Genomic DNA, 9,285 nt, shown 5'->3' with positions numbered 1-9,285 from the left:
TATCTATCTATCTATCTATCTATCTATCTATCTATCTATCTATCTATTCTATCTATCATCTATCATCAGAGAGAGAGCACAAGCAGGGGAAGGGGCAGAGGGAGAGGGAGAAGCAGGCTTCCCACTGAGCAGGGAGCCCAATGCGGAACTTGATCCCAGGACCCTGGGATCATGACTTGAGCTGAAGGCAGATGCTTAACTGACTGAGCCACCCAGGCATCCCTAGAATGACCTTCTGACATGACCTAGACCTGGCTCTGCTACCAGAGGCCTCAAGGAGGGCATGGCTCCGTTCGGGGAGCTCACACTTACTGGGAGGGCACTCAGGGCCATGGGAACACTGGCCAGACCTCGTCCTGAAGGTCACCTTCCTGTGCCTTAGCCCACAGCTTTAGGGTGAGCATCTACTTTGTCCAGAACAATTCTAATTTTTATTTTTTTATTTTTATCATCATTTTTTAAATTTTATTTTACTTTATTATGTTATGTTAATCTCCATACATTACATCATTAGTTTCTGATTGTCCAGAACAATTCTAAAATAGAACTTTCACAGGCTTTCCCCCCCCTTCATATACTCAAGTGATACATGTTCAACACAGAAAGTTTAGAATAGATTGTTCCTTAAAAAGAAGAAGAAATCACATATAATTCTACCATCCCAAAATAAGCATATAGCCAGTGTTGACTATTTTAGTGAGTACTGTACATGCTGCTTTCATAAACCTGTGGTCTCTTCTCTCCACCTGCTCAAGCCTCTTTCCCTTTGATTTCTCAAAACCACCACCGACGTGGCCGTCTGTTTCGTCTACTCGTTTCAAGGTGTAGGGTGACAAACGGAGGGCTGCCATAGTTTTAGGGTACTGCCCAGTTCAGCACTGGGAATCTCTGTTCTCAGCAGAATGGTGTCCGCTGGACACTCCACACCTGGCTGTCTACGGCCCACATCCTCCCTCCCTTCCCTCCAGCAGGGCCTTTTGCCCCTTTGGGGAATGTTCTCGGAGGCTCAGAACTCCCCTTGCTTTTTCCTTGTACAGAATAATTTAGCTCTCTTTGTTTCGTGCTACCACCTTCCCGGTCGTATTTCAGGACTTACTTTTTTCTCATCCAAAGGGTCCTCAAATGGTATTTTTTGTCAAGCAAGAGGCAGGAGGCCTGTTCTGTGGCTTGCATTCTGTGGTTACCTGGCCAGTCTTTGCAGGCTCAAGGGTCTACTTAGAGATTTAATTTTCCTACTGCAATAAATAATGTATCTCTCCACCCGGCTGCTCCCATCCTCCACCTTAGAAAGAGTTCAGGTTGGGTTTTTGTTTATTTGTTTTTATTTTTTAAATTTTTAAAAAGATTGATTGATTGATTTACTTGAGAGAGAGAGAGAGAGAGCGCATGAGCAGGAGGGGCAGAGGGAGAGGGAGAGAAAATCTCAAGCCGACTCCTTGATGAGCATGGAGCCTGATGCAGGGCTCCATCCCACAACCCTGAGCCGATACCAAGAGTTGGGCACTCAACAAACTATGCCACCCAGGCACCCCTATTTCCTTGTTTGTTTGTTTTTTTTAAAGATTTTATTTATTTATTTGAGAGAGAGAGCTCATGAGAGGGGGGAGGGTCAGAGGGAGAAGCAGACTCCCTGCCGAGCAGGGAGCCCGATGCAGGACTCGATCCAGGGACTCGATCCAGGGACTCGATCCAGGGACTCCAGGATCATGACCTGAGCCGAAAGCAGTCGCTTAACCAACTGAGCCACCCAGGCGCCCCCTATTTGCTTGTTTTTAAAACTATCTTCACCCTTCTTGTTATGGCTCCATTTTATCAAGAAGAAAGTGCCCATCAGGGAGGATGCGATGTATAGATCTGAGAATCTTCAGCGATTGTTGGGGCTGTGAGAGCAGATGAGGGCCTCGAGCCTGTGAATGTAGGGAGAGAGGGACAGGGAGGCCAAGGGGCCCCAGGAAAGTGCCAGGGCCCGGGAGCAAGGCAGATAGAGTAGAAATCACAAATTAGAAGTCACAGGCAGCTTCCTGCCCAGCTGTTCTGTTTGGTCAGCACAGTTTAAAAATAATAGACATGGTGATTTATTCTAAAATATGATTATTTATTCAAAGAATCCCAAAATAGAAAACAGAAAAAAAAAAAAAATCTCCCGGAGTCCTGCCACTTGCTCACAGCATTGACATTTTGTTATTTTTCTTCTAGTTAAAAAAAAACAAAAAACAACAACAACAACAAAAAAACTAATAAGGTGTTTTGTTTTGTTTTTACATAAAGTCCTATTATGGTGTTGAAATGACAGTTTTGAATTCATTCAAAGCCTTGCCTCATTGGGCAGGGTAAACCTTTAACCAAACGTGAGCTGAACCATCTAAAATTGTGAAATGGAGTCAGAACTAACAAGAGGACCCTGTGTTAATTATTCCTGGAAACAGCCCCTCGAAGTCAAGGCCACTGTTCCACAGAGGGAAATGCCACTCTAGGCCTAGTGGTCAAGTATCACTTGGCCTCCGAATTCTCTGTTATCAGTGTATCTTCAAATGTTTTAAAATTCGCAGTGTTGGGGCGCCTGGGTGGCTCAGTCGTTAAGCGTCTGTCTCCAGCTCAGGTCATGATCCCTGGGATCGAGCCCTGCGTCAGGTTCCCCGCTCCGCGGGAAGCCTGCTTCTCCCTCTCCCACTCCCCCTGCTTGTGTTCCCTCTCTCGCTGTGTCTCTCTCTGTCAAATTAATACATAAAATCTTTAAAAAATAATAATAAAAATAAAAAAATAAAATAAAATCAGCAGTAAGTGTCTTAGTTTAGGTTCCCTCAAGAGCTGACCCTGAGACCAGGGTTTGGGTTCAAGTTGTTTATTTGTAAGGTGCTCCAGGAGTGCGGAGCCGAGTGAGGTGAGTCTGGGGGGGAAGAGAGCCCACACAGGATGAGCAGCAGTAGGTTAGCACTCCGGGCAGTGGGGGCTGGAGCACTCTGAGGAGTCTCCAGGAGACTATGTAGAACAGACTTCCCACCGAGGTCCCACTGAGCGGGGAGGAAGCTGGGGTGCCTATTCACCAATGCCTGCCCCTCATTAGCAATAACTTTTGAGGGTAACTCCTCCTATTTTAGGCCTGACCAGCACAAAGACCAGAAAACACCCTCCAGCAGGGAGATACAGGGGCTTGAGGGAGGAAGCCTTTTGTGTAGTGTAAGTGGGACTGCCCACTTACATGGCAGCCATCTGAGCCGAGGAATGGACAGGCCAAGGATAGCATCTCCTTCAGCTGCCTACAAGTAAACAGCAGCAGATTTCTCACAGAACTCTGGCTTTCTGACTTCTCATAAAAACATCAGACAATCTGGGCTCGAATTCCCACAGGGAAGGATAAGCTGCTGTGCCCTTCAGGGGAGAAGTTGCTCTCTTTGCTGCCACAGTCCCCACCACTCCCTGTTGTCTCCTGCCTGAGGCCAACAGTTAGGGGTTTTGTCTGTTTTATTTTCTAACACCCAACCCACTGGATGTTACCTGCCTGGCCCTCCAGGAAGGAGCCCGAGTTTGCTATCCTTTGAGGAGGAGACAGGCCAAGTAGCCTTCAGGTTGGCATTTGGTTTCCTGGGACAAAACCTTTAAATATGAAGTTGTAACAGAAACCTGGAGGCCTCTCTTGACAACCTGCCCAGCTCTCATTATGACATTTAGCCTGTGATTGATATTGTGTGTGTCATCGAGACCTTGGCACTTAATCTCTGGGTCGAATCTATGGAAACCAAACAGAACAGATTTGTCTTCCCCTTCCATTTTGGCTGTGGTCTGGGAAACAGACGCTCTCGGCCTCTCTGAGATTCAGAAATTTGGGAGCCGTGCAGAGAGGGATGCACACAAGCCGCCTTCAGGATTTGGAAAGATTACAGGTCTGTGGTTTCTGGACTGTTCTGTGCTTTGTTCTCTTCCCCCATCAAATCTGCACACTGGAGGATAATAGATCCCAGAGCTCCTTCTGCATGCCAAGCTGCTCTGGGTAGACCGCACCACTTCCTCTTCTGTCTGGAAATCCAGCCGAGGCTTTCAGCACGGGGATGGGGGTGGGGGTGGGGGTGGGGATGGGGATGGCTCCTTCCACAGTGTAATGAAGGAGGAACAGCCTCCGCAAGGGTGAGGTCAGCTTCAGTGATCAAAGGAGGCAGGCAGAGGTTTCAGAACACAATTTACTCCACTGTAATCACCTCTCTAAAGCCTCCTTCAGGGGCAGACAGGGTTGTTTGGGCTGGTTCCCACAACAGAAGTTTCTGGCCATCCCTGGAAACAACTCCTCCCTTTGTGACTGGAAACACCAGCAGGCAGGCCCCACAGCAGAGTTTGGGCCTGAGAACCACAGGAGACTATCTGTCCTACATGGCGCCCATCGCTCACCCTCGCCCCTCCTCCATTAGCCAAAAGACTCAGACCTACCTCATCAGCTCTGGCTGAGTCCTTGTTAGCATAGGCCTTATTCCCCTCCCCCTCAGCCATTCACTCACTCATTCCATCCATTTGCTACCTGTCAGACACTGGGGTTCAAGAAATAAAGCCATCGTCAGGGAGTCCCTGGGTAAGGTCATCCAGCTCTTCCCTCCTCCCAGTCCTGCACCTTATTCTGGGCTAGAGATATGGCCTCTCCTTCAATGAGAAGATAGGAAGTATACTGAACACCTTCTAGCCTTCTCTACCCTTCTCTTGACTCACCAGCTCCTTGACCCTTTAGCCACACTCTTGGGCAATCATTGTCAATCTTCAGGGAGCATCAGACTCACTTGGGAGCTTGTTAACATACACACTCCTAGGCTCTGAGCCGCAGTCCAGGATGTAACCCAGGAATCTTTATTCTAGCAAGTGCCACATGATTCACACCCATTCTTTAGATCACACTTCAAGAGAATCCAGCAAAGGGTCACCTCTGTTGCCGCCACCCCCAACCCAGGATGTTGCAGGAGGAAGTCACAAATCCTGGCTTCCCATAATCCCCAAAGACACACAGCTAGCTAGTGATCCTTTAATTCATCTGCTGTGAACTTGGGAGAATCCAGTTCCTCAGAGCAGGTTCCTTAACTCCTTTTCTTCTTAAAAATTTTTAATGAAAAATGTAAATGACACACAAAGAGAAACAGTGACTACCTTGCAACCATCATCCAACCCCAACCACCACCATCCATGGGCAATCCTCTTACCTACCTTCACCTCTACTCCCCACCCCATACACAAATGTATTGTAATATTTTTCCAAGAATATTATTTTTTTTAAAGATTTTATTTATTCATTTGAAACACAGAGATACAGAGAGAGAGAGCATGAGCAGGGGGAGAAGCAGGCTCCCTGCTGAGCCAGGAGCCCAATGTGGGGCTTGATCCCAGGACCCTGGAATCATGACCTGAGCCGAAGGCAGACGCTTAACCATCTGAGCCACCCAGGCGCCCCTCCAAGAATATTATTTTTGAAGCAAATCCCAAACATTATATCATTTCATCTGTGAATATTTTGATATGTATTTCCAAAAGGTAAGGACCTGTGGTATAATTTAGCTGTCCTTGGAATCTCCTGCAAATTGGTTGTTAGGTCTAGACTCTGAGGACTCTGCTAAGATTCAAGCTTTCCTTTGGTGAGATTCTCATGGCAATGGTGTGTTCTCCCAACAGAAGGTCCGTAATGTCTGATTCTCCCTTCTTGTGTGGTGAACAGAGTTGAATGCCTATATCCAATAGTCCATCAGCTGTTGTAAAATGGGGCTTTCTTCCTTCTTTATTATCTGGAATACTTCTATAAAAGAGCAAATTTCCCTCATCTACAGAGTAGTACAATTTGTATTGTAAAGGAACAATAAATGCTAGATTCTTTCCCTCTACTTACCGGTCTTCAAAATAATGAGCGGGTCCCCTACATCTTCCAACAGTGAATAGCGTTTTAAGTATCATTAAGATTTAAATGTTTGATGTGTTTCAGTCCATTGCAGTTATTTTTATTATTCATGTTCAAATTGTTCCCTTTTGACAAGTGGGAACCTCTCTGAGTTGTGTTCTAAGTCTTTTGACATGATCCTAGTGGTCTTTGAAGCTAGCAAACTTTTTTTTTTTTAAGATTTATTTATTTGAAAGAGAGAGAGAAAAACAGCGTGCAAGTGTGTGGGGGGAGGGGCAGCGGGAGAGGGAGAGAGAGTCCCAAGCAGACTCCTTGCTGAGTGTGGAGCCCGACACAGGGCTCAATCTCACAACCCTGAGATCTCGACCTGAGCAGTAACCTAGAGTTGGAGGAGGCTTAACCGACTGAGCCACCCTACACTAGCAAACTTTTTTTACATTCTTCAAATCCCTGGCATACCCCCCTCACACTGTACCCCCACCCCTATCTCCCAGCAACTATTTCTTTCTCAGAAGACCAAGACCGTGTGTTACAAACATCCTCAATTTACAATTCTCACCTGTAAAATAGAGATAATAATAATAATGCCTACCTTAGAAGGTTGTTAAGAAGATTAAATGAGTTAATAATTGCAAAGCACTTGGAACAGTGCCTGGTGCAAAGTAAGCGCCAGCTAAGTATTTGTTAAATAAATAACATTCCCTCTCCATCACTCACCTCCATGGTTCTCAGTCTTGCTGCCCTTGTCAGTCTCAGAGCGTAACTTCCCCTCGGGCTGGCTGAGTGTAGATGCATCGCTGCCCAATTGCACAGCGAATTCCTTTCCTTGGGGACAATGGAAACTCTTCTCCCGCATTCCATTTGCAGAGCCTGACACGCTCTCCAAGTATGCATTTCAATCTCCAAACACAGCTTTCCAGCTTGGAACATCTCCTCTGACCCCTGGTAGGTTAGCATAACTGCCAACCCCCTCGAGTGAGAGCCGCCAACATTGCCTTCAACTGCCCTAACGTGCCGAGGGACCCTCAGGCAGCCAAGCTTCCTTCCAGCCGAGGGCTCCTGAAGCTCCCAGAACGTGCATGGCTGCTCGGATCAAACAGGCTCTGGATTTACAGGTGCGCCCTTTCCACTGGCCGACAGCTGCCTGCAGGTGTGGAGAATCACAGGGCCTGGAATGGCAGGAACCATGGCCAGAGCCCGCAGATCCCAATCAGATAAAGGAAAAACGAGGCACCAAAGGGGGGCTAAAAGCTAAAAGAAAGGAGGCAAAGGACTGGCAGCCTATAGGGATTTCTGAGGCTTGAAGCCTGTCTTAGGTCTGCTGCAAACCCTCCTCGGCCCATGTCACACTGAAGGAGACTGGAACGTTGTTGCAGCGTTGTATAACGCCATCGTGGCCCTCCTTGGTTACCCCTGCGGCCCGGGGAGAGGAGGGAGCACAGCAGGCCGGCGAAATGCCTGCTGACTCCGAAGGTCAGCTCATCCCCACCTCTTTTTGTAAAGACCATTCCCTACCTCTGTCCCCTGCTAACCCATAATCCTGACCCCCTCATGACCAATTGCAGAAAGGCTCCAAGATGACATCCAGAGAACCAAAGACAAGCCTCCAAAATGCCTACGCGCCTGCCAAGAGGCTGCCGCCGAAGGTGGAGGGAGAGGTAGAAGCGGATGAGTACTGCACTCCCGGAGCCTTCGAGCTGGAGCGTCTCTTCTGGAAGGGCAGTCCTCAGTACACCCATGTCAACGAGGTCTGGCCCCAGCTCTACATCGGTGATGAGTAAGTGTCCAGGCCAAGCCCCACCTCCGGCCTCACCCAGGAGAAGGCAGCCAGCCCCCCTCCCCTCGTCACATCCTTCACCTGCTCTTAGCCAGGAGCTGTTGCTTTTTAGCTTAGTGGTGTTGTGAGCACTCAGTTAGGGCTGCCTTTATCTGCACAGTCTAGGAAACCCAGAGAAGGGGCTTATGCAGCATAGAGGTTTATTGCTCTTTCTTATAAGAGAAGTCCTGAGGAAGGTGAGCTGGGGCTGGCATGGCGACCCCAGGGGCATCAGGGTCTCAGGCTCCTGTGCTCCCTCCCGCCCCACCATCCTTCCTTGAAGTTGTGGCATGGGCCAAGAGTGCTGATAGGGCTCCAGCTACCATCTGTGGGATGGATCCAGGCCACAGAAGCATAAAGAGAAAGGAAGAGCAAAAGGGCATCTTCCCAGAGGGAAGGGTCACCCAAGACCTCCCCGGCCCCTCGCTGCAAGGGAGGCTGGGAAATGGAGCCTTTTTCTTTAGCTGAGGATAATACCAGCAAGAACGAAGTCAGTTCTCAGATTGGTGGCACGTCAACCTGGGTGTTGGGAAGCATGGTAGGCCTGGCAAGGTTGAGGTCATCATCCGCTCCTCTAGATGTTTATAGCCATTTCCCACTCCTCAAACAACTGGGAAACATCTACTGTAAATAATATTAATAATAATAATGATGCCTAGCATTTATTGACTACTATGTTCCAGGCACTGTGCTAAGCATCTGGCATGAATGATCTCATTTTATTTTCACGATAGCCCAATGAAAGAGGACATCTAATTACTCCCACAAGGCACAGGGCAGTTAAGCAACTGGCCCAAGGTCCACAGCTCAGTAGGTGGTAGAGAGCTGGGATTCAAAAGCGCTTCTGCCCAACCCAGAAGCTTTCACCTTAACCAGCACTCCTACTCCTCCCTCCATTCCCCAGGATTCCTACTCAGGTTCCATCTCTCCCTGGAGCTGATGGTGAAGGACCCCTGCATGTGTGACGTTAATAAAATCTTGCAGCTTAAAACCTAGAGATAACTGTCTAGGCATGGGAAATCCCAAGGGCAGCATCTCTTGTCCTTTTTTTTTTCTTAATATTTTTAAATTGAAAAATTACATGCCCTTTTATACTGAATTAAACTAAATAGAGGGTTGTAAAAACAAACTGCATAATTTCGTCTGTCCTCTCTTAATTCTGCCATTGAGTAACCAGTATTAAGCTCACTTGCGTACTTGCATTATTTTATGTACGCTATTGCAAACGTAAGGTAACCTATACACACATATAAAGGGTCTTCATTTCTTTTAAACAATTTTTAGGGGGGAGAAAAGGAATCGTACTATTCTGTACTTTTACTATTCCATAGTAGTGCCATCCTGCAATTTATCCATTCATTTCCCAGCTGTGAACATTAGGGGAACCTCAGTGATGTGTACATGGGACTCTCTGTACTGTTTTCTTTTTTAAAATAATAGCTTATTGAGATACAGCTCACATGCCATAAAATTCACCTTTCTAAAGTGCACAACTCAGTGGCTTTATTACGTTTACCACGTTGTGCAACCAGCACCACTTGTTTGAAAGCATTTTCAAAAAGAAAGAAAGAAAGAAAGAAAGAAAGAAAGAAAGAAAGAAAGAAAGAAA

The 9,285-nt window shown here is 47.2% G+C and overlaps 1 protein-coding gene across 1 annotated transcript in view; it reads left to right on the top strand.

The window, feature by feature from the left end:
* DUSP29 (dual specificity phosphatase 29) overlaps nucleotides 1–9,285 on the top strand; it is a 35,879-nt gene that overhangs the window by 4,734 nt on the left and 21,860 nt on the right. Inside the window, exon 2 of the mRNA XM_035022352.1 lies at nucleotides 7,426–7,637. Within this exon, the coding sequence (XP_034878243.1) occupies nucleotides 7,438–7,637 (200 nt within the window). The 5' untranslated portion in view covers nucleotides 7,426–7,437. The remainder of the gene's footprint in view (nucleotides 1–7,425; nucleotides 7,638–9,285) is intronic.

Source organism: Mirounga leonina, unplaced genomic scaffold (genome assembly GCF_011800145.1).
Source record: "Mirounga leonina isolate KUSES-001 unplaced genomic scaffold, KU_Mleo_1.0 Mir_114, whole genome shotgun sequence".
NCBI classification, from domain to species: Eukaryota; Metazoa; Chordata; class Mammalia; order Carnivora; family Phocidae; genus Mirounga; species Mirounga leonina.
Note: the sequence above shows the minus strand (reverse complement) of the source record. Positions and strands in the feature narration are given on the sequence as shown.